The sequence below is a fragment of the Hipposideros armiger genome, unplaced genomic scaffold (genome assembly GCF_001890085.2).
Source record: "Hipposideros armiger isolate ML-2016 unplaced genomic scaffold, ASM189008v1 scaffold_332, whole genome shotgun sequence".
NCBI lineage: Eukaryota > Metazoa > Chordata > Mammalia > Chiroptera > Hipposideridae > Hipposideros > Hipposideros armiger.
The window spans coordinates 1,624,056-1,645,339 of NW_017731682.1; the positions used below are offsets into that span (position 1 = coordinate 1,624,056).

General features: G+C 45.6%; 1 protein-coding gene across 1 annotated transcript in view; it reads left to right on the forward strand.

Moving 5' to 3' along the window:
* CCND2 (cyclin D2) overlaps positions 1-12,565 on the forward strand; it is a 29,954-nt gene extending 17,389 nt beyond the window's left edge. Inside the window, exon 5 of the mRNA XM_019660998.1 lies at positions 7,244-12,565. Coding sequence (XP_019516543.1) covers positions 7,244-7,393 — 150 coding nt within the window. The 3' untranslated portion in view covers positions 7,394-12,565. The remainder of the gene's footprint in view (positions 1-7,243) is intronic.
* The last annotated feature ends 8,719 nt before the right edge of the window (positions 12,566-21,284 follow it).

Sequence of the window (21,284 nt, forward strand, 5' to 3'; positions counted from 1 at the left end):
TCTGCTTGGAATGTTCTTAGTGGAAAGTCTTGAGCTGCATTGGGCCAGGCTGTGTGTGCCCAACTTCCAGGTGCTAAGTCTCCTCCCATCCATCACCTGTGTTTTCTGAAGAGCTGGAGCTCAGAGTGAAGAAACACACAAGCATTAGAATTCAGAATGGGTTAGCTTTTGGCGGGAGGTGAGTTTGGCTTTTTGAGCTCCGTTTACCATTTCATGAATCAGGAAGTATATTTCAAGCACTAACTCTCCATTCATTTCTGGAAGTGTTTCTTGAAGGTCCACTTGTTGCAGACTTGCCTTGTGAGCAAGGCATAAGGGATGAACAAGGCACGGACCCCAGGCACCATGGTAGAAGTTGGGGTGGGTGGGTAGTGCATGGAAAATAAAAGATGAGGCTCCTGCCTTCAAGGAACTTAGCAGCTGTAGGGAGAATCAAGAGGAAAGTACCTAAAACCCTAGGAAAAGACGATCATGAATGAATGCTGAGTAATAGGAACTATAAGTGCTGTAGGAAATCAACTCAATTACCAGGCCTAATGTAAAATGCAGGCCTTCCAGCGCAGTAAACGTGGTGATAGAAAATGCCCTTGGAGTGAAAAAACAAAATGCGTGTGTACATGCAGTGGAATATTATTCAGCCTTAAAAAAAAGTGAAGTTCTGATCCATGCCACAACGTGGATGAACCTTGCAAACATGCTAAGTGCAGTAAGCCAGACACACAAAGCCAAATATTGTATCATTCGGCGTCTCTGAGGTACCTAGAATAGTCAAATTAATAGAGACAGAAAGTGGAGTAGAGGTTACCAGGGCCTGGGGTTGGGGGACTGGGGAGCTAGTGTCTAACGGGTGTGGGGTTCAGTTTGCGCTGATGAAAAAGTTCCGGAGATGGAGAGGGGTGATGGGGGCACAACAAACAGGCTGCATGTACTTACTGCCGCTGTACACTTAAAAATGATTATGATGGTAAATTGTGTGTTAGGCGTATTTTGTCACAATATAACATATGTAGTACACATATACATACAGTGTCCTCAGGCTACACTATGAAATGCCCACAGGTTTGTGCTGAGCTCTCCTATGGGGAAGCCCAGCGCACAGTACCGCACTCTGCCCTCTGGCTCTGGTGCCCTGAGTGGGAATTGGGACGAGCCGATGTCTTACCCTGGTGTCCCCGCAGCTTGGTGCCTGTTCCATGTACCTGCTATTTGTGGTCTCTCGAAGCTTACGGCGTTCTCTGTGCAGGGATGGTCAGGGGCCAGACTGTTGAAAGAGGGTCCCCTTAATGGGCTTGAGACAGCCGGACGCGTTTCTCTGACTCTTTGGCCAGCAGCAGATAGCTTTGATAGCAGGGACCCATTCGGCTCTGAGAAAGTTGGTCTTTGTTGCTCCCTCTGGTTGCCAAAATAAACCGGAACGCTTCATTCCAAAGAGAAAGCTGAGTGAGAAGCCTGACAGTTTTACAGGGAATAAAAGTCTCAGAGGGTGGTGTATTTTAAGGACTTTTTCCTTCCACTCCTAAGTGTTGCTGAAACAGACGCCAGCCAGAGAGGCAGTTCTGACTTTCGGGGGGAGCCCCTTCTGGGCTGCCGTTGCCAAGGGTAAGTGTGAGAGGGGGAATCACTGTCCTGGTTCCCCCGTGAACCTCTCCTCAGGCAGAATCGGGGTTCCTCTTCCGTTCCCCCGGGCACCGTGCTGGTGCCTTGTGCCAGCGTTTATCTCACTGTTCACTTGTCTATAGAACCTCTTGAACAAGACCCAATTTTCCTCAGCTCTTTCTCCAGAGCCCCTGGCAGAGTCAGTGGGGAAAGATGCTGAAGAGAGGAAGGAAGGAGTGGGGGACAAAGGGCGGGCAGATGGGTGTCAAGTGCGTTTCTAATCCTTTGGTCTCTCCAGGTCTTTTCGAAAGCTATGTATTTCTTAACATTAATTATTTGTCAGGGTCCTCAGGGTTTTACCTGACTTTATCTTAGAGCAAGTTACTTCATTTTCACATGACATAGTTTTACTAATTCACTAATGAAAAAGTAGAGCTGAGACTCAGCAGGCCATAAAGATGGTGTGAAGTTATTGGAAGATATTTAACAGAACCGACAGAGACTGTCGTCAACTGGGCATTCTATTTATCCTCTTCCGCCGAGGTTACCTCAAAGCTCTCTGTCACATTCTAGAATAGAGCCCCGAAAAGATTGCGAGATATCCCTTCCTTATGCTCATCCAGGCATGTTATGATCCTGATTGTTAGCGAGCTATTAAAACACAGCAGGGAACTGAAAGAAGCCTGGATTTTGACGACGCTATTCATAGGGCCCCTGGCATGGTGTCTTGGTCCTCCTTAGCTAGACGCACCAGCACCTCCGAGCACATCTTATCCCAGAGGCCCATCTTACTGAGACAGTCCTTTGTGGACTTGACAGGGGCCTGTGGTCAGGAACCTAAGGGATGAGTCGGTGGAAGGGAAGCTGGGGGTGGGGGGTGGGAGGGACAGATTTGGAGGCTGATGCTTCCCCTCGCTTGCCTTATTTTTTCTCTGGCCCTCATTTGGTATGCAAGGAAATAAGCCAAACAGCCTGTGAAGAAAGGAAGAATGAGATAGTTTCCTAAGTTGTCTCTGCCTGAGTTGGCTGCGGGTCTGGGGCTCATTCAGCCCTTTGTCTCCATGTTGAGTGCAGTGCGTGTGTGGTGACAATGGAGTGATGCAGTTACACTGAGGGCTAATGGTAGGAGTTCCGTCAGCCCATTCATGGAAGCAGAGGAGGGTGCAGGGCCCGGAGCTGGAGCCAGCAAGCAGAGGAAGTCGGAGGCTGCGTAAGGAGCTGGAGACCACAAACACTGCTGTCAGGGCTCCGAGGCTGGGGGGGCGTGGGCAGGGGCGGGGCCGTTGTCATTGAAGCTGGAGGCTTGCCCGACCTCCAGTGCTGTGGAGTGCCACCTGTCCAGGCTGACAGACGAGCATTATGGCTCTCCTTTTAATCAGCTTAATTTGGGGCATCGTTACACAATGGCTGATGCTTTTGGAGGCTGCCGGAAAGCAGAGGTCCCGGAGCCGCTCCACTGTACATGGACGTAACATCTTTTCATTGGCGGCACTCTCAGTTTTTCCCAGCCACTTGGGCTATGTCTACTTCCCTTGGAGAATATTGTGGCCTACATGTCCTTACTTGGAGCTGGGAATAAAAAGGGACATAGGGAAAAAGAGTTCTGAGGCTTGCCTTTTCTTTAAGGCCAGTCTTAGCTTTTTTAACTGGACCTAACTGGGGGACAAGCCAGGCTTCAGTTTCTAGCTATAAAATGAGGGCATTTGGCTCTTTGAGCTCCAAAAGCAGTTTGGACCCCCAAATTCTAAGATTCTGTAATTGTCTGTATGTCGTCTTATAATTCTGCCCTTTGGAAAGGACTTTATTCCATTCTTTTCCAGCTTTGCCCCTTCCTCTTCAGGCTCTCCAGCTGGCCTCCCTTTCTATTTCCTTCTCTCCACTTGACTTCTCAGCACAAGCGGCTCTGCTGGATTGGAGACAGGCTTCTGTCTCCTCCAGGTCGCTCCCGCCCCCGGCCCAGGCCCAGGCGCTCTCCTGCACTTCTGCTTGGGAAATTGGGAGTCCCTCGGGCAAGAAGGGGACTGCACGGCATTGGCATGATGGTTGCCGGTGATGGCAATACCACCTGTTCTCTTCCTCCTTCCCTTCCCACCAGCTCACAGAAAACTCACACACTCTTTGGAAACCTAAGGAGGGTTCCTTGCGATGCTAAACCAGGGTATTATATGCAGGGAGTGAGCTCTGTCTCAAGGAAGGGGACCCCGATCTTTCTCTTCACCACCAGAGAGTAGACTGTTGGACATCGAGTATACAAGACAGGCGTTTGCCCTTAAGCAGCTTTGCATCTAGCTAAGAAGGAGAGATTTGTGCCATTGAAACTCGAGCTGAAAATGGCCAAGTTGTGACAAACTGGTGCCTGATGGAGGGTGAGGCAGAGACCCCTGAGAGCTTTTCAGAGAGGCTAGTTCCCTGCTGTCAAAACTGAATCTAAAAGGGAGCAGGGAATGAGGTTCAGGGTCTCTCGTTTCAGGGGTAGCTGCTTTAGCCATCACCACTTTTCTCCTCAAGTAAGAGGATCAAAGATCAAGAGCTGACCAGAATCAGTAATGTTTTGAATTGAGACTAAAATGGGACTGAGGAAAGGGGAAGAGTATATGTTTTGTATGGAGTCTTCCTTCATTTTATTCAGAAAAGCCTGTGCACATGTTCCTGGCTAGAACTTAGATAGATGTGACACTTGCTGCATGTGTTATGTGAAGTCCCGTGGCTCTGGAAGTCCGGAAGCAACTGCCAAATGTCCCAGCCCCCTCTGTAGGATTTCCTCAGGAATGTTCCTTGAAGGGCTCAGGCTTCTGGAGGGGGAAGATACCCGGAAAAGTAGGGACATTGGTGACCCAAAAGGGCAGACTCTGCACACCCTGAAGTCAAGTTCTTTAGCTTTCTGGAGCCCTGTCTCCCCACTTGGAGGACCATCTATCTCAGGAATGCTGGTGTGGCTAACGCAGTGATCGTCATATTATTGGTGTAGGGGGTGTGCTGACCAGATTACTTCTCCATGGGGCCAAGATGGAGCCTCTGAGGAAGGAAAGCCGGCCAGGATTGGCCGGGAGACACTGGTTGTCTTATTGGAGACAAGGTCTTCACCAAGTGGCTGTACCCGGTGAAGCCCTCTTGAAAGAGACCTCATCGCTGACACCTAACAGGCATTTCATTTGAATTGAATGGTGCAGAACTATTGTTTGTCTATACACACACCATACATACACATTATGTGCATGCACACAGGTCCCTCGGTAAGTGAGAATCCTGCTGTCCTTTTTACATACCAAAAGCTCTTTTGTGCTGTATGCTTTGGGTAGGATTTGCCTTTCTTGGAGGCCACAGTTACTATCTGTGTGGTTTAGAGGGGTTCTGATCCATCCCGCCTGCCTCCTAGAAACAAAATGTTAAGCATATACCCTCCTGTAGCTCCTAAAGCACTTCTGCGTGGCGGGGCATCATACAGTAGCTGCCTGGATTCAACTCGCTCTCTGCAATAAAATAGGAAGAAGAAAACTATTAGCTCAAATTCTGTGGCCCCGCATTTCTCAGTGAGGGATGGGGGGTTGGGGGAGGGAGGGTGCTGCTCTTCTGAGTTTTGGCTCTTCCCACTTCTCATGAGGAGCACCTCGCCACACCGGGAGGATTCTAAACGTTTGAAGATGGGTGTTCTGCCTACCATGTGGCCCCTAAGGACAAGGCAGCTCCTTGAGATGGTGCTCAAATGCAGAGTGAGCTATCTCAGCTTTAGAAGGACAACTGACAGAGTCCCACTAACTGTCCATCTCTGATGCAGGTCCTTTCTAAGGGACATGTTAACCCCACATTAGCTTCGATTTTAAATTTATATATTTTTTAGATTGTAATGCTTTAAGGTTTTCAAATAGCTTCTACTAAAATGCAAGTGCCCTTTGAAACGCTATGCCTTTTGGCTTCACCACCTAAACCTTTTGGCAAGTGCTGAGTGACCTAGGAGCACCAGTGCTGCAGTATGGCCTTGGAGGGGGAGCATGGAGAAGACCTGAGCCAGGGAGGCAGGAGAGGCTGGTCAGCTTTCTAATCGCTGGGGGGCGGGGGCGGGGTCAGGCAGGGTAGAGGGCATGACCAGGAGAAGCCACAGGAAAGCTGAGAGGTGTCTGTGGGTCCTTGGTTGCCAGTCCCTCTCTCCTCTGCTTGTTCAGAGTGGCACGGGGACCTCTGTAACCCTCTATCCCAAGTGCGAGTCACAAAGTGCCCCTTCACCCATCTTGAGCAAATGCTAATGCATACCAAAATCTAAAGAAATCTAAAGAAGTCTTTTAGGTTCCTGGACTGATTTATTGTTATTCATAATTAATACTTATCATTTATTGAACTGCCACTTTAGCACTTCATACATATTATCTCAGCTGATCTTTACGAGCGTTTCATTATCCTTATTTTACAAGTGGGGAAACTGAGATCAGAGAAGTTAAATAACGTAGGTGCTGCCCGCAGGTATGGTGGGAGGGGAGCAAATAACCACCCTTCCTCTTTTCGTTCTTATGTTCTGGGTGATATCTGATCGCTGCCCGTAGCACTCGTCTGCTGTTGTTTTAATTTTCATAAAAACCTGTAGTTTGAAATGTGTAGTGGAGTGGACGAGAGATAGGAAAGGAAAATTTAGGGGTATGGAAACTTTGTTCCTGAGTACTTAACTCCCAACTTTATTTTAGAGCTTTGGAAAGTAAAGATAATGCTTTTGTGCTTGGCAAACAGTGACCCCTGGGCAGTGAAAATTACACAGTGAAACAAATGGGAAGCATCTATTAAACTGTGGAAAGACCCAGGCAGAATCAATTTAACATATTTTCCATATGTATATGCTGCTGAAGAGAGTGCAGAAAAGCAGCCTTGCAGAGGAGACAGGATGGAGCATATCCACTATGCGCTTTCTTCAGCTCACACCCTCTGGCTAGCAGGAACCCCGGTCTCTCCCTAGTGACACCCTGACTTCACCATTGCATTCCGTGTCAGCCCACTCAGATGCTTCTGCCTGGGGCAAACACACACTGAATTTTCTCTACCAAATATAGACTAATATCAGAGCAGTACTGCACATTCTTGCTTATACCCAAATTGGACAGCTCAAGTGTCCAGAATTTTGTAAACATTTTGTATTGTGTTTTTATGAGAGTTAAGGGATTGGCAAATAAGCAGAAAAACCGAGATTTTTGTTTTTAAGCACTCGGACCGCTTATATGTATGTGAGGGTCAGTACAGCTCAGTCCATTCCCTTCTTTCTCATCTGTTCTCAGGTGCTACGTTTGTATAGTGTCATAGCTCTGTCAGTAGTACTGGCCTTCCCCTTGCCCTGTCATCTCCCAAGCAGAAAGCATCTAGTGGCCCTCAAATTACAGGCACTGCAAGCCCATCCATGGCCCGTCCTCTATGTTCGTGCTTCTCAGATGCTCCTGTGCATACGATGCTGCATTTCTAAAATGCTCCCAGGCAACGCTGAAGCATGGACTTAGAGTAGGGAGATTGCATGGCACTTCCAGGACACGTCTCCTGTACTTCACATTGATCTCTACCAGAAAACTAGCATGGAATTATATGAAGGTTGAACTGTGTGTGTTTTCTTCATGAAGTGCTCTATACCCTGCTGATGTTGCTAACAGCTCTCTGGTCTGGACCATTCTCCTTCCAGGATTGCCTCAAGGCCTGCCAGGAGCAGATTGAGGTGGTGCTGCTGAACAGCCTGCAGCAGTTCCGTCAGGACCAGGGTGATGGATCCAAGTCGGAGGATGAACTGGACCAAGCCAGCACCCCTACAGATGTGCGGGATATTGACCTGTGAGGATGTCAGTCAGGCCGAAAGGGAGAGACGTGTTCAAATGTGCTCTCTCCTTCTCTTTGGTTATGTTTTGTTCTTTATGTTTTAGGATGAAACTTTAAAAAAAAAAAAAAAAGAAAAAGAAAAAAAAATTCTGTCCCCATCTAGATCATATTGAAAGGTCTTTTAGAAGTGAGAGAAAAAGGTCCTATGAAAATGGAATAATTAAAAGCATTTGGTGCCTATTCAGAATACAACAGAAGGGAATCCCTTTGTGTATGCGGACAGTTATTATTTGATTATGTTAAAAGCAATAGTAAGATGCTTACAGGAAAACCTGCAGAGTAGCTAGAGAAAATGTACGCCTGCAATATGGGAACAAATTAGAGGAGACTTTTTTTTCATGTTATAAACTAGCACATATACACCCCTTTTAGGATAATTGCAAGGAACTGCGTGTGCCATTTATGGCATGATTAGATTGCAAAGCAATGAACTCAAGAAGGAATTAGAAATAAGGAGTGACACAATGGGGAGAGGGGACAAAGCAATCTGTCAACGTGACTGAACCATTTTGGATGTAGAAGCACCTTTGCTCTCGACCACCTGTTACTTGTAAGTCAGGAGCATTGCTGGATCTCTAGTTACGAACTCTTGCTGTCTGCAGTAGCTGCTACCTAAAATACAGGCTGGACACAGGTGATTGAATCCTGGGTTCCATGTTTTTTGACATCTTGCTTCTTCCAAACATGGTTCATGGTAGACACCGCCATATTTTCACTTAAAGTGGCAATCTAGCTTTGACTCATTGCCAAAACTCATTTGAAATTGGAGGCAGATGAAACCAGGGGTGGGATCTGGAATGGAACCTTTTCTCCTAACATATTAAAGAGTGTAATGTGACCGTGGCATCCCTTATTAGGAAAAAACTAATTTCTGGTGCTGATTGGTATGTCTGGTCCACAGTTTGCATTGTTATAAACCATTCCATTCGAAAAGCACTTTGAAAAATTGTTCCCGAGGGGTAGATGGGATGGTTTATGCAAATCATGCTGAGTAGACCCCTCCCTTCTCTGGTGCCCCTCCCCCCACACACCCTCAGTCTGGGTACTATTCACTTCCGTATCTGACATTTCTCTGGTACATAGTTCTGGTATTCCCTACTAGGACTCAAGAGACACCCCTTTCTGCTGACATTCCCATCACAACATTCCTCAGAAAAGCCTAAAAACAAAGATCTGTTATCATTTTTGATGGCACAGAAGGATCTTAATTCCCACCGATATACTTCTCCTTTGGACATGGAAAGAAAGGTTACCGCTGGTGCAAAGATAGCTGAACATCAGTGTGGCATTCTGTTCCCTTTCCGTTTTTTGTTAATTTCATTGCAAAGTTGTATTCAGTGTACTTGAATTTTTTTCCTCTCCACTTCTTAGACACATACAGTTTGCAAAGAGGTTGGAGCAACAACATTTTTTTTTTTTTGCACAATTATAATTGACAGGTAATGAAGCTATTTGTTAAAATGTTTGCCTTTTAAGTAAAAAAGAAAAATCAGAACAGGGCTACTTTGAAGAATTATTTTATACATGGATTCTGCCTTGTTTCATAGTATGAGGGTTGAAGATGGAGAAAAATCTAAGGGTCTCTTATTTTTCATTTTATTATGTTCAGTTTTTTTTTTATTATTTTTTTTTTGCGCTGCTAAGAAGCTAAGATCATTCATCCTTATTCACATTAACAGTACCTAGCTGTAATGTTTTTCACAGAGTGTGCTGCTATTTTATAAACATTTTTATAATATATTATTTTACTGCTTAAATACCAAGTCCCAAAGTAGATGGTTGAGATATGAGTTCTTCGTACTGGAAAAGCCCTCCATAGTTTGTTTTCTTCTGGTAGCGTATTCATGGTTGTTTTTTTCCTTTTTGGGTTTTTTTTTTTTCCTCTCTGGTTACATTCTTCAAAGACAGAGTATTCTTTACCTCAGGTTTACTGGACAAAGTCAATAGCTACAAAAGAAAATGATTCACATTTTTGTTTTCATTATACCTCACAACCACACAGTTTTCTGCTTGGGAGCCTGTGAGTATGTAGAAAGGTGAAGGAGGCTGCATGCCCTCTCAAGTGGACGGTGAGGTGGGTTTGGCCCAGGGTCTCACCCCAGAGACCTTTTCAGTCACAGAGGTCATCAGGCTTCCATTTTGACTCCGGTACCCTCATCATGATGGAAAAAATACAACTGAACCAAGGGATTTCCCCTCTCCCCAAGGCAGACATTCAGCACAGACACTTATGAAGGGGGCAAGGAAGTCATAATTTGCACTTAGATATCAGGAGACAGACTAAAGAGTTCCAGCAGGCTACTTGGAGACCCTCATCTTGCAACCTTTTCTAAAGCAGGGCTTTCATCACTTAGGGTCCTCTCACCTTGGAAGGACCTCGCCCTCCCCTTCCCTTCCCTGACATGGGCATCCTGGTTTAGGATGATTGCAGAGGTTTTTCCGTCTGAACCTGCAGTCTCCCAACTGCGGCAGGAGGCACCGTTGGCCAGGCCCTCTGCTAAGCGGCACTAAATGGTTTCTAGGCTTAAATTGCATTGAACTGGCACGGATAGGAGATTTAGGTCAGATGATTACTGGATGGTAGTTGAAGGGAGGTGATGAGGCTGCTTCTTCACGGAGATGTGAGTCCAGATGAGTCAGTGTCTCCCGTAGGGTGTTTAGAAGGGCTCAGGACTTGGTGAGTTAGCATGACCCTAAATGCTAGGGAGTTTCAGGTGGGGTAGTGGGTGGTGAATTTTGAAGTTTTGGAGAAGAAGGTTGAACAGGCGGTATTTTATCAAGAGCCCACTTTGCACATGACACTCTTCTGGGCCCTGGGATATTCCATAGAATATAAAGAAGCCATGGTTCCTAGAGTTCTTGGGGGTCTCGGAGCCTAAAGACAAAATGAGGTACAAACTCATTCCATAGGGATAGGCCCTTAAGCTCAAACAGAAGCAGCAAATGAAAGAACCTGACACATAAGGCAACAGGGCCAGTAGACTCACTGCCATCTGTGACTTCCCACTTTTGCTGGGTGCCACTGGGGCCTTCTAGCTTTTTCTCCTACCCATCCTCGGGGTCTAGTGGGATAGTGGGGAAGGTGCTAGTTTGTCTGGATTTTTCTGCCTGTTCCCTCCTTAAACAGAAGGAACCCCAGATTGCTTACGTGGCTGATAACCTCTCCTTGGATCTTGGTTTCCTTGGTAGATTTTGTCCTAGAGGAGTTCAGCTCTCCTCGTGAGTTTTTTCTTTCTCTCCTAAAGGGGTTCCAAATGTATCCTGGTCTTTTTCTACCTTTTTTTGTTTGTTTTTTAAATCTTTACTTCCTCCTCTGTGTTTTTCTGTTTTTCTCCATCAGTGGGAGCTACGTTGTTCCCCTAGCCTGCCAAATTTTGTTCCTTCCCCTATTTTGGCCAAATCCTAGGGGGAAGAATCCTAGTATGCCAAAAAATATATGCTAAGCATAATTCAATTCCATGCGGGTTCCTAACAGCCAAGAAGCCTGTAGGTGGAAGGAAGCAGGGGACAGATCCCAGCAGAATGTCTCCCAGGTGCTGAGAGGACAGCTCCTCAGAGAAGGGGCTGCTCTTTGAGGAGGCTTTATCGGGGACCTGTCCCAGGACCCCGCTGAAGAGCTCGCCATGTCTAACTGCCAAGTCCCCTTTGGTCTGCGAGCTTTGTACAAGAGGCTCTGTGCTGCCTCATATCAGCCAAGTTGGGGACGCATGGCTCAGAGACCTGCAGGAGCTTAAGTGACAAGGCTGGAGGAGGAAAGAACCTGACTGCATCACACTGCATCCCTTTGCTAGCAGGGTGGGCTTTTCTTCAGAGGGAGTTGGAGCTTTCCTGAGGTCCAGCCCCCTGAGGGTCTCTCCATGCTGCCCTGGGAGCTCTAGGACTGACAGGTTAAAAACAAGAAGCAGGATTGGATGACTTTTCTCAAAGAGGGCAGGGGAATTTTCTCTCCATGGGCCACAGGGAGCAGGGCTGGGAGAAGAAATAGACTTGCACCTTATATCATGTAAATAATGGTTTTCTAGTTCAAGAAGATGATATTGGTAGTGTGGGAATGGGAGGTAGGAATGGGGAGGAAGTCTGAGTAAGCCAGTTGGCTTCTAAGCCAAAAGGATTCCTCTTTGTTTATCTTTGAGACAGTCCAACCCTGAGAATAGCTTTAAAAGGGAAATTAATGCTGAGACAGTAAAGTCCCCTTAAGCCAACAGACTCTTAGCTATAGAATGAGAGCAGGCTTCTACTGGTGTGGGCTTGGAGCAGTTTTCAAGAGCTGCTCATGGCATCCATTTGTACAAAACGGGGCAGGAAGACTCGAGGATGTTTATGACTTCTCACACCACATGGCTTTTCACGATTATGAATTCTGAACCCAGAATAGTCATTTCAGCCCGAACTATTCTACATTAGTATATTTCTGCTTTTAGACTTGCCTGGGCTATCAGACCTGATTCTTGGCTCAGGTTTCAAGAAGCCATGACAAATGTATCCATGCATGTTGTAGCTGCAACATTTATTCTTTGCCTGCAGCCTACTTTGGGGGAAAAAGTGCCTTACTGACTGTAGCCATTACAGTATCCAGTGTATTTTGACAGGTTCCTGTCCTAAGAAAAAAAAAGTTTTGTTTTTGTAATGGGCTTTAGTTCTTATTGCTGGCCAACTCTTCAATCCCCAGCAATCCCCCAGACCATTGGATTTTTTCCATTATGTTCATTACCCTTGTACCATGTACCTCAGATCTCTCAGTTACAGTTTCTCGTCTTGGACTTCTTATATTATTATTATAATTTTTTTTTTTTTTTGCTTTAAACGAGTGTGATGCCATATCAAGTCAATGTAGTTCTCACAATGTACTCTATAAGAGGTGTGGGTGTTTAATTGGTCGGGATGCTAGCAAGTGCTAAAGTAGCATGATCAATGTAAACAAAAGGTTTTTAGGAAGTATGGAAAAAATGTTTTATTGGCTACGATGGTGACATGGTATAGTCAGCTGCCTTTTAAGAGGTCCTATCTGTTCAGTGTTAAGTGGTTTTTTAAAAAGTAATAACCTGTTATTTTGACTAGCTTAAAGATGGATTTGGAAATGGTTTTGGATGCAATTAGGTTATGCTATTTGGACAATAAACTCACCTTGACCTAAATTCTCTGGCCGTTTTGACTTATTTATAGCCCAGAGTCCTCAGAATGGCATACACCTGTCTCATGTCAGAAGTCTGTTGGCAACAATTGGGAATGGTGTAAAATATAAATCCTAACCTGGAAGGTAACCTACATGTGCATCTGTGTTACTGCAACACAAGTAATCATGGCCCTTTGTCTTTTTGGGTCACCCCTGCAACTCTCTTATAAACTAGAAGCCTCAGCCCACTGCTACCATGATGAGGCCTAAGAGTCTGGCCCTCGGCTATTGCCAGCTACTCGCTCTCGGCTGTGAGGGGGCATCTCTTGGCATGGCAGATGCCAGAAACCCTCAGTGCCATCTCCACAGTGCCATGTGGAGATGAGAGGGTCTCGGGGTCTCTGAGAGCTTTAATCCTGCCGCTTTTCCTGGCTCCCATCTGATTCTGGTAACTCTCTGTAACTGTCCTGGGAGGACTGGGCCACAACTGCCCTTGTGAGGTGAGGCAGAACCTGGGAAAGGGTTGGGAGAGTCAGCACTTAAGTGAATCGCCGGGCCCTGGTCCCAGCTGCTGATAGACCTTAGCTTGCTTTCTGGGAGTGATGGGTAATGCAAAAGGCAGTGGCTTAATAGCCATTTATTTTCTCTGTAGTTCTCTCTCAAAGTCACTGAAGGCTGTTTTCCAGTTTCATTATGACCTGAGTTGTCAGCAGTAAGATTAATGCTGCTCATTGGGAACGTCCAGACTAAGACATTCCCTGTTAAGTGACTCCCCCAATAGGGTTCTTAATCCCACAGGACTCTAGAAATTCCCCTGTGTCTCCTCCATCCCCCACTGACCTCACTGTTCTTGCAGACACGCAGGGATAACTTCTTTCTTGGGTTTCTGCCTAGTGGAGTCTGCAGGGCGTCTGGGGAGTTGCCACTTTTACCTATCCTCGGAATGCCCTCTGCACCACCCAACTCCCCTTAGTGCAGCTGTATTCCTCTCCCTCCTCGCCCCCATCTGCTTGCCTGCAGTATGGGGCTGTATCTGATAACACTACATCGCCACTCCTCTTTAAGTGCCTTTCCGTATAACACCAGGGGCATCTTTCATTCAGAGCTATGGATGTTTAAGGCTGGGAAGATAATGGACAAAGCTGGTGCTCCACTCCACATACTTGGCTGGTGTTACATCTAATGGTCCCTTTACCGCCCTTTCAGACCCTTCTGATCTTACAATTGGAAAATCTCAAATGTGAGACAAAAGTGCCCTTTCTGAAGGTGGAAGTTAGTGATGGAGTGAAGACCTAGAAATCCCAGCTCTTCTGTTTGTGCTCGAGTGAGTGCTTTGTATTTCCAACGATTTTCCAGAGATCTGGAACTTCTCCTTCGGTACACAGAGGTAACACCCAAATCCAAGACAAAACATTCCATTGCACTTAGTAATATTCTCAGCATACGGTCATGAAGCAAGTATTCAAAGCTGAATATTACGCCAGATTATTTCTCCCCTGCTATTACAGCAGTATCAATGGGCGAAAATGCTGGCCACTGGACGTGAAGATTCAGAGTGTTAAGAAAAGGGAAGCTGAGTGTCCATAACCCACATCTGTGTACAGGGCCTCCTTCGGCCCTTCAAGGAAAAGCAGAGAAAACAGCACCCATCCCCCATGGTTCAAGAAACTTTCCATGAGGACACCAAACACAGGCCCGTGGAGACTGCGTAGAGGCAGAAAGGCAGTTAGTTACTCGCCAATACCTACTGAGTAAATCGATGCCCTCGTGTGGGAGGGGTACTTTCAGAAAAGCAGGGCTAGATTTCCTCAAGCAAATGAGTTTTAGGAAAACAGTTTTGGTAAGATGCAGCATAGTTTATAAACAGTAGAAACAAAGTTTGACCTTTTCCAAAAATAAAGGGATGGGACGTGATCTTAAAAATGAAGGGGAAATATTCAAATAGCTTGATGAGCACACAATATAATGGATTTTAAACACTATAAACACAGATGCTGTCCTCATGAAACAGGATAAACTCAGCCACAAACATTAATTTGTGACTCCTACCTGCCTAATTTCACCTGAGGCTTTAAAGAAATAAGGCTGGCATTGTCCAGATGATGACTTCAATCACGACTTCCGTTATTTCCAACCCCCACCCCACTCCATCCCCCCATCCCCGCTCTGGGGGGCCTTCCCACCAAGGGGGGCGCAGAACTCAGGTCAGACTGCAGGCTTAGTCAAGCCTGAGTGGGTGGCCTAAGGAAACAGCAAGACAGAGCCCCGCTGACTTCTCTCTTACCCTGGAATCCCACTGCAGCTTTGAGTTTATTATGCTTATCAAAACACTGATTCTATTTCATTTATGGTGATTTGCTTTGGCTCTGGAATTTACTTGTCGCTCTGGTCCTCCACCCAAGCCTTTGTAGGACTCAACGTGGAGGTCTAAACATCGGGCGCTTCCTGGGAAGTCCACTAGGTGGCACCAATGCCACAGACGGGTACAACTGAAAAAGGAGCTGTGCAGCCAGCCAGGTGTAGGACTGCCCCAAACGGGACACCTCTCTCCAGCACAGCAGCAGGACCACCAGTCCCCTCACCTGCTTCCCTCTCAGTTCTACCACATTCTGACTCCATCTGGTAGTGGCTAGTGTGACTCATGACTTCTTCCGATTCTTTTCAGTGTGTAATTCAGAGAAGGCAAACTGGATGCTTCCAGACCAAATCCAGCCTTGCAGAGGCATTTAGACCCCCCCTCATGATTTAAATTGCCTTGGACTTTCTTGCTAATGTAAGATGAGAGCTTTCATATACATGTCAGGATTTTAACTACTGGGAAATCTACGTTCTGGCAACGACCGGCCTGAGAGGCAATAGGGGCTGCAGCTGAGGACCTTCTGGCCCTGGCCCCAGCACCCACCGAACCTGCTTCACTCATTGATGTCACCTGCCTGTTCCCTAATGAGTTTGCATCTCTGCAGCCCAAAACATGTCTTGTACCTCTCTGGCTATTAAGTAGGACTCCTGTAAGCCCCAGGTGGAGCAGAAAGGCCTGAGACCCTCCTCCACCAGAAAGGCCTGAGACCCTCCTCCACTTTTCTACCCCAAATAAAAAACACCGGCACTCCCCACTAGCACTCCCCACTAGCACTCCCCACTAGGCGTTGTAATCTCCTTTATCTCTTTATGGGTTTTCAGTTATCAGATAACTGGGGCCTGGGCCAGATTTTTGAAATTCCTTTGAGACCAGAGTTGTCAGTCCACACCGAGGTCATCAGGTAGATTGGGTTAAAGATCAGTTTTTTTTTTTCCTCTGTTACTTGTTTGTTTGTTTTGGCAGTCACTTTTAATTCTCGTGGCACCATAATGAGCCCATAAGACAAACCTGTGAGATTTTGCAATCTGTTGAAAAAGCACAAATCCCATGGCTATGCATCAATTATCTCATCCATCACTAATGATGACCTCTCAATATCCTCTTTCCCACAAGTGGCTCCTGGGCTCTGCTCATGCCGTCAACAGAGTGGGGCTGGTTGTATGCAGGCACGCTGCACCAGACACCTCATTTAGTAAATGCTTCTCAGCTCCTGCTTTTCCAGGCACGCCTTGATCTCAATGGCTAATGGCAGAAACAGACAAGAAAGGTGCAGGATGACTGCTACTTATTGTGGTGGTAAAGAACACGGGCTCTGCAGACTGCCTGCTCTAGGCACGTTACTTAGCCTCTCAGGGACTCGGTTTCTTCATCTGTGAAGTAGGTTGAATAACAGCAGTACCTCCTGCGTTCTTTCACTGTAGCACTTCCACAGTACCTGGACCTAGCCAGAGCTTGATAAATGTTATCTGTCGTCAAGGCTGAAGTAGAGTGCCAGAGAGGCACCTAATTCAGTCTTTTTAAAAGCTAATTTTACAGACAGGTACCAATCGTTTAGCTACTTAGTACTGACAGTGTAGGCATTGAGGCGAGGGAGACTTTTTAGATAATTAGCAGCTAAGTGCAGTTTGTAGCATTAAAAAAGAGCTTTATCACAAGCATTTCATGTAATACAACCCCCTCATGAATGTGAGACCACATTCTGTAGCTGAGTAAATTGAGGGTCATGCAGCTCACAGTACGGAGTCAGGCTGGGACTGGAACCCAGATGTGGCTGACTTCAAATATCACGCATCTTGCACTGCACAAGACTGCTTGATTTATTTGTATTTTGTTTACTGAGAATTGAGCTGAAAGAGTGAGGCGTTCAGCTGAGATGGGGTGAATTGGATGATGATATCGCTGTTGAAATCATCAGAAGATGGAACCTCACCTTTAATGTAGACAAAGTCCAAGAAGAAAGAAAAGAGCCTTACGATCTAAGGAGAAGTTTGTTCGTGGGTTTATAGCCTGGAAGCAGCGTTTTCTTTCTCAGCATGTTTGCCTTGCTGCTTGATTATTATTCACAGTAATTCTGTTCAGGTTTCTTCCAGGACATGTGGCTTAGAAATGTGTAGCTACTGTGATTCTCAGCCCAGCTCTCACATGTGCAGGAATGTCACTCTTTGAAAGTTGTTTTTGACTCTCAGGCCATTCACTGTTTGTTCTCCCTCCTCCCCCAGGTCTGCATTCTACAATAGTTTGGGTTCGCTTAGCCAGAGCACTCGGGGTGGATGGAGGGGCTGGGGTGGGTCTCCACCTCTCTTTGTAGCCTTTCTGTCATGTGAGGATACAAAGAGAAGTAGGCAGTCTGCATCCCGGAAGAGGGCTCTCATGGGAACCTGACACTGCTGGCAGCCTGACCTCTATTTCCAGCCTCCAGAACTGTGAGAAACAAATGCTTGCTCTTTAAGCCACGCAGTCTGTGGCATTTTGTTATAGCAGCCCGGGCTGACTAAGACAGAATGATTGTAGCATCTGGGTCATAGCTTACCTACAGCATTCACATAGCTGTATATTCTGACGTATTTTAAAGAAGTTTGCAAGCCTGCTGAGCCCCTTCAGGCTTTTGTGTGCTGACGTAAGTGAATTCTTAAATTCTTATGATCGGTATTTTTAGTGACTAAAAAATTTAAAGTGGGTGGGCATTGGCCACTCCCTCACAAGTTTGCTATGGACTTATAGTGAAAGCAAAGCTAAGACTAGATTTGGCAGAACATCCATCAGGTTTTCAGCAGACCAGTGCTGGCCCTGAACAATTCACACCGTCTGTCCCCTGGTGCTGTGACGGCCCAGGGCTCTGTCTCCACCATTACCTTGCAGGAAAGGGGCACTCCTCCGGGCAAATATTTCAAAGGTAGGATTCTCTTACCTTTAGGGTTCAGCCACCAGCAACCAGAAGGCAACCAGTGGCTGGATGGAGGGCTGTTAAAGAGACAGGCCCAGCAGGGCCAGAAGCTGCAGGCCAGCCTCCCTAGATTCTCCACCCTGTTCATTCATCGATGAGGAACGTCTCCACAATGTCTAAGTAAGCCAGTACACCCCCATCTTGATTTCAGTGAGGCCCATTTCTAATGTGCATCATGAGAGTTGACAGACTATTGTTTTCAGCAATAAAATCTCATTTCTGAAATTTAGGATACTAATTAGTAAAGTATTATCAATCAAGATATGGATAATAGAAGTTCTTGTAAACTATGATTCTCCTGTTTAGGACACCAGTGGACCATCCCTAGATTGCACGTTCTTGATTAGAATATGTTACAGACTGAATGTTTATGTCCCCCTAAAATTCATATGTTGAAACCTAATCCCAATGGGATAGTGTTTGGAGGTGGGGCCTCTGGGAGGTGATTAGGTCCTGGGAGTAGGGCCCTCCTGGATGGTATTAGTGCCCTTATAAGAAACCAGAGAGCAGCTCACTCTATTTCTGTCATGTGAGGATACGAAGAGAGGTAGGCAGTCTGCAATGGGAAGAGGGCTCTCACTGGAACCTCACCCTGCTGGCAGCCTGATCTTGACTTCCAGCCTCCAAAACTGTGAGAAATAAGTGTTTGCTGTTGAAATTATGCAGCCTGTGGCATTTTGTTATAGCAGCCCGGGCTGACTAAGACAGAATGCTTGTAGCATCTGTCATATAGCTTACCTATATCACCCACATAGCTCTATGTTCTGACATATTTTAAAGCAGATTGCAAACATTGTAACTGTGGCTTTCTTGACCTTGTTGTTCCTCTTGGATGTAAATGGCATATTCTGTGGCTCCCACATCTGCTGGGACTAGGAGCCCAAAGGTTGTCCAAGGCCCTATTGGGGATGCTGCACAACCACTTTTTCTCTGGGGACTCGGCACCTCCAGGGGAGCACCATGTGGGAAAGGGGCATAGGTTCTGATTTCCTCCCACACCCCAATGTATGTCATTAAAAAGAAAATCACATCTCTAGTTTGTCCCTTTTGCTCAGGGACCCACCAACATCTGTGCTCGTATCAATTCTCTCCGAACACTCTCCCCCACCCCCACTCAGCCCAGAGAATTTTTCTGGTCCAGGGGACAGGGAAGCCTTGTTCTTCTTATCACAGTCCCTCAAGCCTTTGCTTATGTCAAGATTCATTTCATTATCTTCCAGGGAGAGAGATTCTTTTCCTTGGCTCTTTTATTGTCACCTTCCCTTCCCTGTAAAAACGGACACAGGATAAAAGGGCAAAAAAATGCGGGGGAAACATACTGGAGGAAAAACACTGATTACTATTTCAAAAACATCCTCCAGCGGATGCAATACCTTGAGGCTCTGCAAGGGCTTGTACCAGTCTGAGTTTAGGATCACCCTCCATGGAGGCATTAAAATGGTTAGAGAGCTCTGGGCTTCCGCAGGTTTCCATTCATGACTCAGCTCAGTGAGCCTCTGGACATCTTGATCAATACTTTCCTGGAAAGTCTCAATGCCTCATATGTTTAAAGAGCAAGCATTTATTTTTATTTTCCGTATGTCTCTGTAAAATCAAAATGAAGACACCATGGAAGATTTGCTTTGATACAGTACTTCCTACCACCTTGCTTGCTTTAGACCCTAAATCTTTTCAGAATCTAGGGCTAGGGGATCAGGATTTTAGGGCCCTAAAGGTCTTCTCTTTCCTTAACCCTCTGTCAGGGCTGTGGGAAAAGCAAGAGCCTTGGCCTTCCCACGCAATACCCTGCAGTGCTTGCTATCTGCCTGGAGCACTGTGGACTCTCTCATACATTTATCTATTACATACAAATTGCCACAAATACTGTGACAGCGAGAGTCAGGATGCTGCAATGGAAAGAGAGTTTCACTTAAGCAAGGTCTGGGTTTGAATCCCAGAGCTGCCACTTACTAGCCTTAAGAGCTCTGAGCCTCCGCTTGTTCTTTTACAAAATACAAAACGTCGCTGGATTATTAAGAGGATTAAATGAGGTAGTCTGTGTCAAGTGCCTAATACATAGAAAGCTTCAACAAGAATATATGCAAACACTTCAAGCACTGTGTTAACTGTTTTTAAAGGAGTTATATATGCAAATGTTAACTTCCCAAAAAGGCAGAGGTGGAGGCGATGTTGTTTTTCTGCAGATCCTGATGGAGAAGACCGCTCTTGATCCCATGGTAGTAAAACCATAAGCATTTACAACTTTTGTTGTATCCCCTTCATGCTTTGGCCATTCTTCCAAAAAGCAATGAACTTGGGCTTGGAGAGAGATCGTTTTCCCACTAAGTGACAGGCTAAAAGGCAAGGCATGAAAAGGGATTATTGGGTGCATGTATTCAAATAAAGGGGAGTTCCCCAGAAGCACGTCAGGCCGAGAAGGCATCCTTAGACTGTCCATCAGCAGAAAAGCTGTTTGACTGGCAGATCTGAGTTTTTGGAAGTAGCAATAATGGGGAGCTATGGGTGACAGATGTCAGATGCTGGCAGGGTGGCTGCCAAAACAAATCTCCCTCCACCTTCAGACAACACGCTGATGAAGGACTGGGCACAGTTGGACTGGCAGCTCCTTCTTGCTTGGATCATTGGTCACATTATTAGTTCTCAGCTGCTGGACAAAGCAGATGGTTTACCATGTATTTGTGATTTTCTGTTGGCCGAGAAATTCTGTTCTTCCATCAGGGTACAGCATGTAATCAATTATGACAGTGGGTAGAGCAAGAAAATCCCTGCCAGTAAAAGTCCACGACTTTCCCTTTTGTTAAATTTGCATAAACCGCTACAATTTCCAACTTAAAAGCAACAGAAGAGAAAAGCAGAGTAGTGGTGTTAGAAATAACTTGGGTAATTGCAAAATCACAATTCTCAGTTGATCCCAAAGACTCTCAGTCTATACGAATATCTGATGTCAGTTTTGTCTCTCCATTTTTAGTCTTAAACTTAAAATCTCTTTGTCTCTATCCTTGTGAGCCTTAAAGAGCTTTACCTTTGAATCATAAAACAACATACTCAAAAGTAAAAAGAACAAATGCCAAGAACACACATACCCATCAACTAAGATTTTTTTTGACCACTCAGAGTTGTGTTCTCTTAAATGGTAAGAATAATAAGTTGGCTTGCCTTAGTATGTATGAGTGGTCACATATATAGAACAATATATGTATTCTCCCCTTTCCATCCTCTGGACAATTTTCTTTGTGAAAGAAATCTTGTTTAATTATATGCATATATCACTAGAAAAAAAAAACCTTTAGTAAAAAAACAAGCATTTTGAACATTATAAATATTATCTAGAGAAATCCTTGACACAAATAACATGTTTTTTTCTTGTCCTTTAAAAATATGTGTGTATTTTTTCTTATACAATCAGGCTCATAGTGAATAGGTTTTTATCCTAC